Genomic DNA, 17,684 nt, shown 5'->3' on the forward strand with positions numbered 1-17,684 from the left:
GCTGTTCTACCTTGCATATTATTTGTAACTCACTGTAATTCTTGTAACTGACAATCAGTTTTGGTATTTTAACTGTGCATGTTTCCAGCAGCTTTAAGCAGACGATGTAAAGTTATTTTTCTAAAATGCTACTTTGTCACTTTTATGAAAGCTACCAGTTTAAATTAGCTTTCTGCACCAGCCTTGGGATTGTAGGTTATTCCATTTTACAAGTGAAGATTGCATTCCTACATTTTAAAAAGCTTAAATTTAACCAACTGTATTTTTAATTGCTTCATGCAATCAAGACAAAAGTTTATTTATCTACAAAACATCCAGAATTCCTTTTGAGTTATTTGTCTAAATCTGCTAACCACACAAACTTTAGGATTTTCATTGTCAAATTCAACAATAGTATCACATTATTTAAATTTTTAATTTATCCGAGATGATTTGTGTTTTGATGCACCATTGAGTTTCTAAAATATTGCAACATTTTCCACAAATCTGTCCAAAACTTTAACTATTGCATGTTAATTTTTACATCTTGGGCATCTACTGCATTTTGATACTGTCTTATTGATATGTGAATTATAAATTTGTTACTCATTTCCTTGAAGGATAATGAGTAACAAAGAATACATTCCAAACATCTTTTGAGAAATCACTTATGCTTATGCTGATATTGCATTTGCAATATACTGTGATGTCCTAATGGATCCAAATCTAAAACACAAGCAAGTACATTTGTTTTAATGTACAATATTAAGACCTCATACAAATAGGTTTGTGTTTCAAAAATATAGTTATGAAAAAAAAAGAAATCTTCTTGTTCAAATAATTTTTTTTTATTTCAGATTCCAAGGAGCCATTTTAAATGTCAAAAACAATGTTCTCTTGCCAGACTTTATTCTGACTCACAATTTATTTGACTGCTCTGCAGTTTTAACAAAGACCAAACCCTTCTAACAAATCAAAGTATGAGATCTACACAGTACATGCCTTTAAAATTGAACAATTATTATACATCCATACCCAAACTGTTTCACTTGGCATTATAAGTATATTTTTGAAATGTAAAACAATTCTATAAAATGGTGATACACCTACATAAGGAACTGCTGACGACAAATTGATATAGCATCTGCTAATTTATATGTTCCTGGCCACTTGAAGAAACTTTAAACTGTTAAAGGCTTCAGATTTCCCATACAAATAAAAGACATCTGTAAAAGAAAGCACAGAGGGTAAACAGGGAATTGGAGAATCCTATTAATAGAAGTCCATCTGAGGTATTACAGCTCATGTTCTGTCTTCAAAAGTCAATCCTAGCAGCACAAAGCTAAGCATAAAAGGCAGCTCAGTTTACTTTCTTTTTCAAATATGCACAACTTACAAGTAGCATCCATGTGAAAATATATATATTTTTATAATTTGTCAAGAAACGTTTAACTCAAAGTTACAATGAGAAAGAAAACTGAAAAAGTAATAAATCTGATATTTTCTTTTGTTATTACATGAAATAATGTTTTTTCTTTACATAAATATACTTTGCTTTACTGATAAAAGGTTACATGATATCTGCACATACAACTAATTTGGTAATACTTGATTTTTAAAATATAACTTCCATTCTAACATGGCCTCATAATAACATTAAAAGTATAATCCTACGTTTTTGCATAGTAAAAGAGGTGCAAAAGAAAAGAGTGCAAGCAGGCTGAACAAAATGCACGCAGGCATCATAACAGAGGGTGGTGCTACAGCGTACAGCTACTGCAAGCGGGAAAGTGCGTAAAACTGTGCAGAGCACAGTGAAATATAGATTTATTTATTTTTTTATATCACAAGTGAGTGTACAGCCAGGTGATGTTGAGTTCTTCTGGTGTTTTTTTGAGTTTGTGTGTTTTAGGAGGCCAAAGCTCTGTGCGAGACTCACTGCCAGCTGCTGTTCGCCTCTGACCATCACCCGGTTTAGCTCAGTCTGGTGCAGTGCAACACACAACAAAAGCAAACCATTTGTGCGCATCTTCTACACAGCAATCTGTCCACTCGAAAAATGTAGATCATTCATCATATTTCTCCAAAATATGCATGGTCCCTGCAGATCCTACAACATGACACATTGACAAAAGTTTTTTTTTTTTTTTTAATGAGGCGGGGTGAATCAAAGACATTACGTACTGCAAAAGACGCTGTTAACTTCCTGCTCTGAGAATGAAAGATCTGTTTTGTCAACAGGGATTTTCCTCTAAGAAGACAAGAGACAGGAAGCAGCATGTGTTCCTACAACACCGCCAGGGGCTTAAAAACTGTGAATTTGTCAGAGCATTTTCAGTTTCTCCTGTAAGCTGTCAGATGAAATTTAGAAAAGTGACAATATCCAGCTTCTGTAGATCCAGGAGGAAGCTTGTGGAGCTTGCTGAGAATCCCAGTGAACCCAAGAGACCTACCCCAAGCTGGGCGATCAGAGGTCGTGGCATGCCGGATGAATGAGGCCAACCTTTGGCCTTCAAGAGTCCCATCACTTCACCGGTGTAGCCTGTGGATGCCCACTGCAGGAGTTGAGCAAAAAAAAAAAAGCTCAACATGGAGGTAGGAAGGAGTGTAAAGGATGGGGCTGAAGGTCCTGTTAGTTGAGCACAGATACAACAGTAAATCTGCTCAAGTTTTATTATGTTATTGTGAGGCAGGTGGTAAATGTAAAATGGATGGGGTCTGCACGCTTCCTCACTGCAGCCTTTCTTCTTCTGCATTGCGACTCATCATTTCCTTCAGCTGGACGGCATGTTGGCTTCCTTCTGCCGTAACCTCTCTTTCTGTTGGCAACAACATAAAGATTAAGCGTATTGATTTCAGTGTTGACGCAAGAGTGAGGCAGCTTTTAGGGAACTCCATTACTGAGGGTGAATAAATATTACTTCTTACCAGACTGTTGGCATTAATCTTTTTGGTTTCCACTCTTTTTTCTGCTGTGATTTTCTTAATGTTTTCTTGAGCTTCCTTCAACCTTTGGAAAAACAAACACACAAATACAATGATTATAAATTGTTAGTTCAATTAAAACAGGACATATGGAAGAGAAACCTCTCATCAAGATGATCTTTGGAAAACATGTCCAGTGACATAAAACAATATTTCCCCTTAACCTTTTCACAATTGGAAAACTTATATGCATTTTAGTTGGATTTTATTTGTGACAAACATAAAGTGGACCATAACTGTGAACTGGAAGGAAAAAGTCAAATGTTTTTCATAATGTTTTATAAATAAGCATCTAAAATACTTGTCTACATCTAAAAGCTACATCTAAAATACATGTCACGCACATCCAGTGTTTCCAAGTCTTTTTTGCAAAGTAGCTTAATCCTTGAACAAGCCTCTGAACAATATTTTGTACTTTGACTAGGCCATTTTCTCATGATTCTCTGAACTACATAAAGTGTTATACCAGTACAGCTCATTTACCATAAAAGTAGAACATTTAGTTCACTAAACAACAATAAATTTGGGTTCCAAAACTTATTAAGGCATACAGGTGGCCTACTTGCACTTTCAAAAAGTACTGCAAATGCGATGCGTACATTAGTGTATTGTCAGTTGACAGAGAATCATTATTAATCTATAAAGTCCTGAAATTCTTAAGGAAATTCAGAGTTCAGCTTATGTACATTTGTTGTAGTGAAAGGTTAACTATTTTTAATTTGAGACAATATTGTGATAATTATCAAAATTATTCAACAAAGAAAGAAAGCATTTTTTTCATGATGCCCAGCACTACATTAAAATTGTTACAGCAACACAATTGGAAAAGGTTTAACCAGTGTGAATACTTTTGCAACACAATGCAGGTAAATGCCCGAGGACTAAACCTGCATACAGATCCTGTTCTGAGTTTGTGGTCAGTGAAAGCCTTTTTAAGAGAGGAGTTGTTGAGAATGACAGAGATAATGAGGAAGCCTTTAAAAAACCCCTTGGTTTAATGACTGTACAAACAGTATTTAAAATAAAGTTAATTGTCCATAAGCACAATCAGCTGTAAGTAATATGATACATGATAGCATATAAAATGGAGCACATAGATTCATGATAGGGGGGCAATGAAAATCTCCTTGATGTCACTGGGAATGAGAAGAATTCAACATGATACCTACAACCACAACCTAGAAGTTTGTTTGGACAGTGTCTATTCTCTGCTTCCCTTTAAAAGCTGCAAGTTGTCTCTGCTCACAAGAGTCTGTGAGCCTTCAGGCTAGACGGCCAGTATTATCACCATGTTCATCAGTCCCTCCCTCGATGTACAGCTTTTTTGAAGGCCATGGGCCAGTAAAGCCAGGCGGCAGCCAGGAGGGTCTCCCGTCTGTCCGTGGAATGCCCCCTCCTCACCTCCAACCCCCAAAATGACGCCTCAGGTCAGAGGAGAGATCATAAATTTAGACCCCGGTCCTTAAGAAAGAGGACTAAGGCTTCAGTTACTCCCATCTGTCTCCTCTCTGATGGCTTCCCTCTTTACTTTAATTACAATCGCTTTGTGCTAATTTGAGATGATCTGAAGATCTACGATGGCAGGTACAATAAATTACAGATGCATCAGTGCACATCACCATTCACATTCTAAGAAATACCTGAATAATTTCAATTCAATATTTTAGAGGAGAGCAACTTTTTAAATTTGTCAATTCATTTGATCTTTCAGAGAAAAATTCTGCAACCTTTGCTCCTCCAGCCAGTTATTTTTACCACACAGGAATCAGTGGTTAAAGAAAAAAAAAATCCATCAAAAATAAAATTCACCTCTCCTTGGAGATGGTTTTGCTTTGTCGTATCCAGGAGTTCTTGAAGTCGTTGCAGAACTCGTACCAAAGCATGAAGACGTAATTTGGGGTGACTTCTTTGTCACCAGCCTTTGGCTTTATCCCAAAATAATTCACCACATCCTGGAAACTGTGGGAGGAAACATAACAGAGGTTTGATCTCTGATGTACTTTGTGGTAAGCACTCCATGATTTCTCAACAATAAATTGAACAGTGACTGGTAATGGATGACTTTACACTGGTCAAAACAAACAAAACAAAAGTTGATCAGCTCATCAGATGTTTCAAAATAAAGTCAAAGAAAGCTTATTTTTATCGAAGTTTTCTCAAGCTGTCTATTAAAGCTACTACAACAGGAAATTAAGCTTCAGTATAAAAGAGGAAAATGACTGTATAACAGCAAATTGATCAATTTGTTATATTAAATCCATTTGAGAAGTCAGATTTGATTTGTGGTGGAACATTCTGGATTGGGTAACATTACAATTAAGGTATTACTCTAACTACAGAAATCTGTAAGAAGTTAAGCACGCTAATTGCTAAGTAAATACGCAAAAGAGCTTAAATGTCAGCTCTTTAATCATGTTGTTGTTTTAAAATAATATGCTTTTTATTTTTGCTGCAGAGCTGTGTGATATTGACTCCGGTCACTTACACACATACTATATGTCATAAAAAATGTAAGCTTTTTCCCCATTATGATGGAATGGATCATTAGACTACATTTACATGTGTGAGCCTAAATCTGTTGTGTCATGAGTAGAGGAGGTGCTACAGATTAGCCTGAGTCGATACAATATTGGTATAAGATATGATACTGACGTCATTCTTGGATCAGGTCTAAGGTCCAGATGCACAATCTTGCTTTGCTGGAAGTCATATTTTGATTGATTTTGTCTAGAAGTTTTAGCCATATATCAAGAAATGTTTCAAGTGTACATTTATTTTAGATTCAACAGATTATTTATAGCTCAGACACATGGCCAGAGCTTGTCCCAGACATCCAGTCTCCTCTTTTTAGATTAAATTAAAGGAAAACTTCATTAAAAGCAAAGGTGCTCTCAGCTGTGGGGGCCTTTTGATCAATCTTCCCTTCCTAGTTCAACACCTTCATTACAGTGGTGTCACTCATGCACACACACGTACACCCACACCCTAGTCCAGTTCAAGATAGAAATATCACGTCAGCGTGAGGGAGGGATGCAGAGGCTGAGAGGTGTAGCCATCCCTCATAACACCAACAAAAAGCGGAGCAGTTCAAAGATGTTCAATGCAATCAAATCTTTTCTTGGTAGGCTTAAGTTTCTCATATCCAGTGTCTTTTATCCTCATCTGTATGTGTTCTGTATGTGATTTATTTTGAAAGTTGGAGGGTTACAATATAAAGCAAACAAACCTGCTCTCTATCCAAACAAGACCAAAATAATCCATTTCCTTTGTTTGTCTGCTCCACCATCTTTTTCCAATATGAAATCTTACAGAGAGGATTTTGCTCAGATAGCAAGCTCAGCGGCTGCCAGCGTGTCTTAAGCCCATAAATCTATGTTTCGCGGGAAGACTTTTGGGAGTCTTCTGGGTAAGACACGGCAGATAAGAAAGACAGCAACTGCGGGGAGGAAGACTGGGGCATCCAGACTTTTGTCGAAGATCACTGGTGCTTTTCTCAAACATGAGAAAACATCTGTGTTATTTTTTTTTTTAAATCTTTGCGGTAAATTTTAACAAACCTTGACATTAGCACAGGTGTATACCGAAAGAACAGTGAAACAGAGCAGGCCACTCATCCAGTGCCTTTCCAGGTAATTTTATTCAGGCAGATAAATACAAAGAAGCTCTTTTAACTTCCTTGAAACTTTATCAGCTCCTGACAATATCAGTTAAACAGATTTAAACATTTGTGATATCTGATAGCAGCTATGTTTACAACAAAGTGGTGCTATTCCCTGTTTCAAATACACTCTCTGCAGCTGGTTGTAACATGACGAAGCTATATTACACTATATTACGTAATGCCCCAAAATCAGTTAGTCTCATAAATCTGAGTTCTTTTCCACCCCACTGAGCAATCTTTGTCACAAATAGACACGATCACAAACCCCATGTTTTCCATTTGACTCATTTTTGTTTTATGAGGATCAACTGTACTGTTTACCCTCCAGCACTCTGTGGTTTCATTGATAAATATCCAGTGAAAAGTGACTTTGACCAAGCTGTGAGCTTATATTAAAACATCAAGATTTTTAAAAAAAATTTCAGTTTTCCCTCTCAGCCAAGGCACGAGATGGGAGTGTGGGAACCGGACATCTTCAGAAATCCAGTCAGTCCGATTTCGGACCACAGTGAGGCCCTCAATCTTTTCCTTAGTGGATGTTGTATTCCTAAAAGCAGATGTGCCCAAGTGATTCTCAGAGTTTCAATGCATCGTCCTCATTTTCCCCCTCTTTGGTAAAACTCACCATGAGTACTTAAAATTGAGCCATAAAACACTGTTGGTTCCTGAGAGACAAACAGTCAATAAATATTAGTCTTAAACCAGTTTGAATAATAATAAAAATTTTACTCGGTGTAAAATTTTACTCGGTGTATAACCTCTGCTTTGTTTGGTTTCCTTTGTATAATTTTATCAAGAGATATTTGGTAGATGTTAGTTTTAGAATTAATACATTTATTTCTTGATTATAATGCTGACAGATCTTATTTTTTCTTCTTATAACTTTGAACAGTGTTTTAGGTTTGGTTGTCATTTCCTCTTTTACTTCTCATAAAGATTGTTAAATGGAAAAGTAAAGATTTCTTTGGGTGTGCTTTATAACCTTGATAACATTACATTGTGCTTCTTTCCTACCTTTTCTGAGCTCCATTGAGCTGGTCTTCTTCAGCAGAATGCTGCTTTTGAGCTGCAACATATGAAAAAAAAAACATATGACTGATAATTAAACAGAGGAAGAGACTGAGTCAATGACGCCTTTAGAGTCATTGACTCTAAAGGAGTTAGAGTTAAATGGTGCTGTGTTTATCTGCCATCTATAGTGTTATCGTTAAGAAATGCTAAGGATTAAGGTGGCACAGACTCAGTTAACATGCTACCCCACTGATTATTAAGCACGTTGTAAAGTTTGACATGGCTCTACATGTTGACATACAGATGTGTGAGTGTGTGACACCTGGGCTTTGGAGGTGGGGAGCTGCGGTCTGTTTGTTGAGCTTTTTTTGTGTGCATTTGTGTACATGTGTTGGCATATAACTGTGTAGCTGAAGCAGAGAAGCTTGGGAACCGAAGGCTCTTGTGGACTCCTGCCATGTAAAAGTGTCTAAATGCAAGGCAGATGTGTGCGGCGGGCCAGGCTGAGGTGCAAGAATTTATCTAGGGCCAAAGAGTGCCTGTGATCTCAGATTTATTGCATTTTTCCAGATTCATCCTTTTTACAATGATGGGGGACCTTTTCTACTTGAAGATTTAAGAGGGGGAAGTCTCCAAAAAATTGTTCAAAGGCAGGTTTGGGGGTCTTCTGGGAGTAGGTGAGCTAAAGCCTGCGATCAACAACCTCTTTTATTTTTAGTCCTTTTTTACATGTATGTTGGGTAAAACCTAATGATGGGAGGGGGGTGGTCATGTCTGGAATAAAAGGAGGAGGGGGAAGAAGAGAGGGGCCGTGACCAATGGTGTTAGTCTCAGTGGGGGTCAGGCTGGCGCCTGAGGTACCCCTCTGGTGTGACTGCAGAGGTGGCACAGAAGCCGAGAAACTGAGGAAACTGAGGAAAAGAAAGCGGCCTGGAGAGGGGATGTGTGAAGCTTCTCTTCCTCCGCTCCACGTGTTAACATGAAACCACTAGTCGCTAACTAGAAAGTTATGAGACGTGCATGCTGAGAAGGACAATAAATTAGGGCTTTAAAACTCTGACACACTTTTCTTAACCGCTGCTTAAACCAGCAGCGAGATAACAAGACGAGGAGCAATCTGAAAGAAAAAAGAAGCCCTACAAAATCTCATTCTGTCCATCTTATTTTATGTCTGTTAGAAAAATAATTATTCTTAAAATCCTCAGAAAAAAACAACGTACTAGAACATATATTGTGAGCAAATTCAAAGTAACTGTGGCATGCAACATATTCATACCGCCTAAGTTTTTGCAAATCTTTTTTAATACACAAACTCCTTATTTGGATTTTATTGACATTGAGTAACATAAGAACAGTTCACACTTAGGAAATGGAAAGAAACTGATAAATAATTTCTAAGTCTTTTTACTCCAAAAACATCAGAAAAGTGAGGTGTAAATTTATATTCAACATTAATAGCTCAATTCAAAAACAAATACAGTGCACATTAGTTAACCAGCAGCTTCATGAAATTCCAAACAGGTATAATCTTGTGATAAAGTTTTATTGATAGGGTAGATTATACTATATCCCAAGTACTGCTCACACTTGGGATAGTGTGATCAGTACAGGTGCCACAAATTACGTCAGGAAGATGGCACACATGGGAATGACAAGACTTGTTGAAGCAATGTCCAGTATAAAGTTTAATATTTAGTTGTTAATTTTATGCACAGGAAAAATATAATTCTGCACATCAAGATTTCATCTTATAAAAACATCTCCATTAGTTCCAGCTCAATTTTTGCTGAGGGTTTATGCAAACTTTCATACTTGTTGTAATATGTCAGATCATGTGCAGGACACATGTATGTAAGCGGGACTTTCTGAGTCTTTAGCCTGGATAAGAAACTTACTTTTAATGATGAATCAGAGTTTAACAGCCTCAGCTGCTCTTTGATGTGAATGCTGCTGACTTGTTTTTTGCCCTCGTCATGGAATCTTTGCAAACACCGATAATTTATACCTTTCCCATCAGAGAATGAGGTCAAGGAAACTTGTTTATCTAAAACATTTTTTACAAGTTTTTTACTCAAAGGTCATTTTTTAGGATGTTTGGGGAAAAAAAATCAATCACAACCAAGAATTATTTAAAAGCTTTAAATATTGACTTTAGGCATGTCAATATTTGGCAAAATGTTAGCTTTGTATACAAAAGTTAACCTGTATAATAGGTCATGGAGGTAATTAGTTGCTAAACTTTTTCAATAAATGTCAGAAATTACAGATTTACAAGAAATTGTGAAAGTCTGCATTAAGGAAATCCACAATTTCCATTCTACAAAGAGACACACATGGGGATTCCAGTTTAGAGTATGCCAGTATAAGTTTTATTAGTTCATTTGACAAAGCTGAGTCATGCATTTCTGCCACGGCTCAATTAGATTCGTCAGTATTGGAAAAAATCTCCTAAGGTGCAATGTGTACTTTCATACTGGCAGCTGATTATATTATTTGACTACCACAGTGCAGAGGGCTGAATGCAAATCTACAATTCTATGATTTTTTGACAACTATGTACCCTGTCTTGATATAAAACAGAAAATCCCAATGAAATACTTTGAAGTTTTTGATAGTAGCATAACAAAATATAAAATAATTGCAAGGGGTATGCATACTTCGGCAAAGAACTTTACATATTACTGTACATGAAAAAAATAAATGATTAAGACTTTTAAATGATTAAATGAATAAATGTAACATTTTGTTTTCACACCAGACAAAAAAATTATTTCATCTCGACTCACCAGTTGACAGAAACGCCTCCATCTTCTGCTTAAAGGGCTGCAGGTGTTCATCTGATGAGTTAGTGCAGACGTCCTCCACATTCTTCTCACAAGCTGGTAGGAAGAATAAAAAAACAGAATGAAAGAAGGTGAATTTAAAGGTTCACAGGGTACAAATGATTCAATGGAAGGAGTTTCGACTGTTCTGTGAAACAACCTGGGTAAACAATGCATGATTTGTCTTAGAAAGTCTTTATGCATGGAGGAAAGTATGTTGTAGAAAAAACTTGTAATGTAGCCTAAAAAGAGCTAATGGTACATACTCCAAATGTCATCTGAATAAAATTACCAACCACAAAGGGGTAAACAGATCCTTAAAACTCTGGAGTAACAATGTTTCCAATTAAAAAAAAGGCCACAAATGTGTGTTGGTTTCCGTTTGTTTTCTGCTTTGCAGGGTGTTTTAATTCTGATTTGTTTTGACCTGCAATTAAACTAACAAACGTGCATAAAGAAGCAACTCAAGCCAGAAAAAATACAAAAATCTAATTATACTGTATATATATTTATGTTGTTTTTGGATTTGTTGCTCGATTTGTGTTGGAAATCGAGCAACGGCCATTTTTCCCGAAGCGTGATTTGAAAGCTGCTTTTTGAATTTACTCAGGTAATTTTCCTCTAATTTTAAAAGTAGTTTGATTACCTTGCACATTTAAGTGTGACAAAAAAGAAAAATTGACCATGTCATTTAACAAACACTTTTTCTCAGCACTGCATAAGAGTTAAAACTGAGAAAAAAAATCTAAAAACATAAAAACTTATTACCTCCTATTTTTTGTATTTGTTTTATTTTGATTTATTTACCTCCAATACATATAGAAAGAATTAATTACACATTCCTGTAATTAACTGAAATGACAAACCTGTCTATAAACATAATAAAAAATAGGAAACTTTTATTTATGAAAAGGTTTAATAGAGTTGTTAACCTCAAGCTGAGCTTTTATTTCAACATAATTGCAGGTTTTATTCTTTAAGCACTGATTTCAGCTGCTTCTACATGGTTTGCAATTGAATAATTTATTGCTTAACATGTTAATGTTTCTAATGACTTCAAAATGACTTTTACAAAAGTCTATTCAAAAACATTTAACTTGCAATAATGTAGAATTTCCCTGCTCGCCTAGTATTTTGTTCTTAAAACTCCTGGCGCATGTTAGTGCAGCAGATGTGTTTGTGGTTTGTAGATGGCTTTTGGTTATCGTGCCAAATGATCCAACTCACACCAGCTCAGAGGAAACAGCCTTGACTGAGCGCGTGCCAGCCGAACCTTTCCCCATTTCCTCTCAACTGTAAGCCTGTGTAACTTTACACACAGGCGTCTGGCGAAACAACTTAGGCACAATCCTCCAACCTGTAAGTCATTAATGGCTGCAATAAATACCTTAACTTGCTTATGACTGCATAGCTAAATACTTCTGCAACAGAATAAAGGACATTAACAGGTCTGGCCGCTGTCTCACTTTGCTGCATCGCTGTTTTTACATCCGAGTTCGGCTTGGCTCTGGCATGTTTGCATGAGAAGCTCTTGCACCTGCAGCACGACACTCAACTAAATATTTTATTTTTTAAATGCCTTGATAAATTAAGAAGTGCGCCATTTAAACGTTATGAATCAGAGCTTATCAAATACAACCACAAGGTCTGGATGAGAAGTGAGTTTCCAATAAAATCAGTGACCATGCAAACACACCAATCAATATATTCTGTTTGGAGAAACCACACTTTCCGGCCAAAAATCCCCCAACTCAAAAGCACCTATTAAAATGGCGCTCAAAACAGCAAGTCTACAATTTAGAGGCGGCTTGCTTCCAAATGTGGTCCAGACAGTGTAGGCCACAAGGAGGAAGCCCACAATAAACACAACAGCTGTAAAGAATAAAACCAAAATGTTGGAGTTTTAAACATTGTCTTAGAGTTGTATACATGTCTGGAAAAGCCCAGTCACAAGTAGGATTCCACTGTAAGCCCAAAAGTTGGTGCCATCAGGCAAAACGGGAGACCACAGATCTTAGAACTCTTGCAGAAAACAGTTTTTCCTCCCTAACCACAAATAAATGGTCTTCTAATTGGACTGTATGAAAAAAAATATTTTTGTGTCAAACATTTTAAAGATAACCACTTTCACTAATGTGGATTTTCTTTTCTTTGACTTTGAGCTCTCACCAGCAGTTTTTTTCTCCAGTTTTGAAAAATAAGCAGAAATAGTGAACAAATTCATGAATGTTTAGGACTTTATGGTCAAAATCTATCTTTTTATGTTTGCATGTATCGACAATCTTGACAGACACATTTTACTACAATCTACGCATACATTTCTTGATACACATTAGGGTTTTTTGATTGATTGAGATGACATTTTATCCTTTTCTACTCTTCTCCCACTGAAGAGGTGTTAAAATAAAAATCAAAAAAGTACAGCATGTATTTGTATTCACCCTTTGATTTAACAACTTGTAGAACCACCTTCAACTCCAATAAAAGGTACAGGTCTTTTGACATGTTTAGCATGTAGAAACTGAATATTTTGCCTATTCGTCTTTGTCAGATAGCTCATGATCAGACAAAATAGATAGAAAGAATCTACAAACATACAAGTATTCTTGCAGATTTGAATGTGGAGGGGGAATAAATCCAATAAACCCTACGAAGCCCTTCTATTGTGGCTCTGGTTATATTTTAAGTCACTGTCTGTCTGGAAGATGAACCTCCAATACAGTCTAAAGCCTTTTGTAGCCTTTAATAAGTTTTCTATTAGGTTTGGACTGTTTAGCTTCAATCATCTTCCCATCAACTCTGACCAGCTTCCATGTCCCTGATGAAGAAAAGTATCACTTTGTGTCACTATAAAGATGGTGTTGTAAACATATTGTGCAGCCTTAATTTTCCTCCATGAATACTTTATTTCATGCCAGCCATGATTCTGAATACTTTTGCAATACAACGCACACAAAATACATCAAAGTATGAGGTTTAGATGTGTTTTAGTTTTTATACAGAGATTTATTGATTGTGTATTTGCATCATAATTTCCTGGCATACTGGCTTTCTGTTTGGGTCTGGAAACATATGGGTGGGTGTACAAATAACGGATGTCCTAGGATTTTATCCTGTCATTTAGTTTTATTTTGAATTGGAAACAAATTTCCTTTAGCTGCAAGTCTAGAGTGATGTGTTTGTCAACGGGTTAAAAGAAAATCACTGAAAATATGGCTTTAATTTAATATTCATCTGCAAGTTATTAAAGAAACAACCCCAAAGGAAAATAACTTATCTAGTGGATTTATTTGGTCAGGAAATGTTTTGACTGTGTTTGGTATTCCAAATCTTTGATGCTCTCTAAGGAAGATGTCGACAACAAATATAGTAATCCACAAAGAGAGGATAAAAATGATCTCCTGAGTCACTTAAACGCTTTCATTTTAGGGTTTCCAAGTGATTTAATATCTTAGTGAACAAGTATTCTATATTATGAGGTAACCTGTCAACAGCTATGGAAAAAGGTAAAACTCTTCAAAAACAAAGTAAAATGCATTGAAATAAATACATCTTCTTGTTGCAGCAGCATCTCAAACATCAAATTTAAAATGTATATTAACCCGAGCACTGTTACTGGAAAAAAATAAACATATAAGAAAATAACAGTTTTTACCAAAAAAAATTAAGGTGATATAATTATTAGTACCCCTGCTGTTAATACTGCCAACCGCTCTTTCCCAGTAGGGTCGCAGTAAATCTTTTCTATAACATTTCACAAGGTTGGAGAGGCAAAGAGAGGCAAGGATCTTTGGCCAATCCGCTCTGCACAATCTCTCCAGATGATACAAAATTATTCATTACACCAAAGAGGTGAAATGAAACTAAACAACATAAGATTTAGGTCTGGTGACTGGAAACATTCGTTTTGAGACAGGTGAACCATTTCTGTGAGTATGAAGACATATGTTTTTGGTCATTGTCCTACTGAAAGACCAAATCATGGAGACTTTTTTCAGTTTTCTAGCAGATGCCATCATAATTATGTATTTAAAATCTTATGGCATTTCAGAGTTCATGATTCCACAGGTCCTAACAAGGTTCTTAAAGAAGCAGGAAGAAAAGCAGGCCCTGAGGATCACAGACCTCTGGGCCTGCTTTGTTTTGGCATTATCTCCAAATAACAAGTTGACATGTAAATAGCATATAGTATAGACTTACCGGCTCCAAAATATCAGTGTTTGCTGCAGTTTTCTTAATAAGGATAGTAGCAAGATAAACATAGGTCCTCATGTGTCTAAGTCTCACATCATATTTATACCCCATGGAAAGATGAAACCTAGGATTTCTTATTAAAAGTTCCTTTAAACTCTGATCAGCTTAAAAAAAACTTACTTTAATATCAAAAATCTTTTTACTGCATGTAATGGAGCCTCGGCGAAAATTCAAACTGGGAGACTCGACCAGCTTCGCCACATCATCTAATCACCACGCCCGGCCGCAGCCAATCCGGACCGGAGCTCCACGTCGCTCCAGCCAATCATCGTCCCAAGGACACCTTCAAAAGTTCTAGCTACCCTGGGGGCTTCCTGCTCGTCAGCCGTGCTTCAACCCACCTCCTCCCCATCTCCACCTTAACCATGAGGGACGTCCTCCAGGATCCCCTGTGCTCTCCCTCTCCAAGCTCTGCTCCACCATCAGTTTCGGTCCCGGGGGAAGACTATTCCGAGCTCGCCGAGCAGACCGCCTGCTCACGGCGATCCTCGGCTCACGGTCTTCTGCCGGGTCCGAGCGCCAAAGAAATTGTACCATAAAATCTTTTTAACAGCTATTTTCGTCTCTGTGTGAGTCTCTCCAGATTGAATAATTGTTTCCTGACATTGAATATTTCCTCAACTGAACAATTGTACATTAAAGATTTCATTTAAAGATAATTCTGTGTGAACTTTTATTTTAAGACTTTTTCGACATCTTTAGCAGAAAAAAAACAGCAAACAAAGAAAAAAACCTAAGCCAAATGTGACAGCAAAACTTGATTTGACACTGCATGGTTGGTAAAAGGGACAACTTTTATGTAAATATGTACAATATGTACAGTCATATTAAATACAATGAAATATTAATAAAAAGTTCATTAATTTCAATACCTCAATTCACTAAATGAAACAGATTCCATGGATTAATTTCACACAAACAAGTATTTTAAACTCTTTCTCTTAGCTACGATTATTTTTTGCTTGCAAATGATGAACAGTTTCCAAAAATGTGGGCTTAATGAAAAGTATGTTTAAACCCGTTCAGATTATTTTCAAAAGGTACTTTTAATCTGACTGATCAGAATGCATATTCTAATTTATTAAATATTAGCTACTGTACTCATGGTACTGATTAAATATGACTGTATTCATAGGTTTTACTTTAATCTGTAAGTAAAACCCCCGATTCCAGCTAGCGGGAAATCACAGCACAGGATAAATTAGTACAAATCTGCAATGTACTTCTGTAGAGAAAATTGTCAACAGCAGATTGAGAGTTGGAGGAAAACCGCAAAATCTCCTCTCCGGTTGTTTGATGAATGTTTCAGACCATGAAATGGAGCAATGACAATCTACTTGCTGCCTGAACATCAGATGAAGATCTGGATGATGATAAAGCACAAACACAGAACAAACGCAGGAAAGCGACAACGCCGAGGGAGAGAGCAGCGAAGAAACACACTCTCCTATACATGTGGTTCTTGTTCCACATTGAAACTGGAAGATTGGGCGCCAGCAGAGCAGCAGTTCAAACTAACGTAATAATTCTCTTTCGACAGTCGTGTTTATGCTTTAGAATTATGAACATTCAGAATCACGCCAATAAAACCTTATTTTTAAGAGTTTAAACCAGTACATGGTTCCTGTCCTGGTATGTTCTTGTTATTTATACCTGGAAAGTGAATTCTCTTCCTCACCCCCAATTATCTTCAGTTCCAGGAAACAGTCAGGTCCCCACAAAAAAAAATATATATATATATACTATAGCCCCTCAGCAAGCGAGCCAAAAGAAGGCCTCAGCAGGGAAATGGTAAAACCTTAACTCCCCTTGTCATCTCTGAAAAATCAGCAAAAATTACTCGCCTTTACCATTTTTTCAAGGGTTACAACGGTGGCAACCTGAAATAAAAAATATAAGGTGAGACATAAAACTCACTTCAAATATGCATTTAGTAGACATTAAAAAATTTCTCCATTAGAGAAACCTGAACTAATTTAGTGTATAAAAAGTTAAACAAGAAAATTTATTGTAGGTTTCCTGCATTAGCAACAAATCATTTCCAAATACCCCGGAGTTTGCATCATGTTTGCCTTGTTTAGTTAGAGGAGAGGTGACGGCACCTTTGCATACTGGCTTCACACACGAAGGTCCTCAGTGGAGCCTCAGTCGTAAAACAGAGCTCAGGCTAAAGGCCCTGCCTAAACCTGACATTAAAGGCCATTTAAAATCAGGACACTGTCTGATTTGCCACAGTGATGAATGCCTAACCTGGCCCAGGCCTTCTGTGAAACACTAAACCCCCCTGAGCAGCAAATGAGCTCTGACTGTTTCTTTTTATTTGATCCTATTTCATTGGGTTGCATCCCTGCTTGTGTGTCTCGTCCAATTACACAGCAGCCAAAGGAACATTTATGTACTGCTCTGAAAGCAGCAGTTAAAACAAGATTTGAAAAAAAGGATTTTTGTCTTGTGAGGAAGGCAGCGATTCCCTGATAAGAACAATTTTTGGTGCTGAAACAGCTCAGAAAAACAGCACTGTTGTAAAATGTGGCAAAAACTACATGTGAGACATAAGGCCTACAGTATGTCCTTGTGGCCTCTCGCTTATCCCTCTTCCCCGAGTGGAGCCAAGAGAGAGGTCATCACCCTCTCCCAAAAACAGGAAACCCCATCAAAAGAGGATCATGTTTCTCCACAAGCCAATGAAGAAGAGTGTAGCCAAGCGGAAAGTGAGTTGCTCCTGAGCAGCAGTGGCGACTAGCGGAACGAAGAAATCGTAACTCAGGTTTCTGCACTCAGGATCTGCATGAAATTTGTTTGTGATGCACATATGGATGTATCCACTTAAAGGAGAGCTATCAGCTTCAAAAACAGTGGCCACCTCAGAATCAGGTAAGGACCAGATTGCTTTTCTCTCCAAAGTTGTCCAGTTCAAGTCAAAACAAAAGGGCAATCCAGATGCTCTTTTCATATTTCCAGGGGTTTCCCAT

General features: G+C 37.0%; 1 protein-coding gene across 2 annotated transcripts in view; it reads right to left on the bottom strand.

Moving 5' to 3' along the window:
* Positions 1–808: 808 nt before the first annotated feature.
* Positions 809–17,684, bottom strand: part of LOC122845863 (formin-1-like) — a 52,510-nt gene continuing 35,634 nt past the window's right edge. For both annotated transcript variants that reach the window (XM_044142375.1, XM_044142374.1), the window contains 5 exons: positions 10,423–10,515; positions 7,640–7,691; positions 4,774–4,923; positions 2,908–2,989; positions 809–2,798 (listed from right to left, as the gene is read on the bottom strand). In XM_044142375.1, coding sequence (XP_043998310.1) covers positions 2,754–2,798; positions 2,908–2,989; positions 4,774–4,923; positions 7,640–7,691; positions 10,423–10,515 — 422 coding nt within the window. In that variant the 3' untranslated portion in view covers positions 809–2,753. The remainder of the gene's footprint in view (positions 2,799–2,907; positions 2,990–4,773; positions 4,924–7,639; positions 7,692–10,422; positions 10,516–17,684) is intronic.

This window comes from Gambusia affinis, linkage group LG16 (assembly GCF_019740435.1).
Source record: "Gambusia affinis linkage group LG16, SWU_Gaff_1.0, whole genome shotgun sequence".
NCBI classification, from domain to species: Eukaryota; Metazoa; Chordata; class Actinopteri; order Cyprinodontiformes; family Poeciliidae; genus Gambusia; species Gambusia affinis.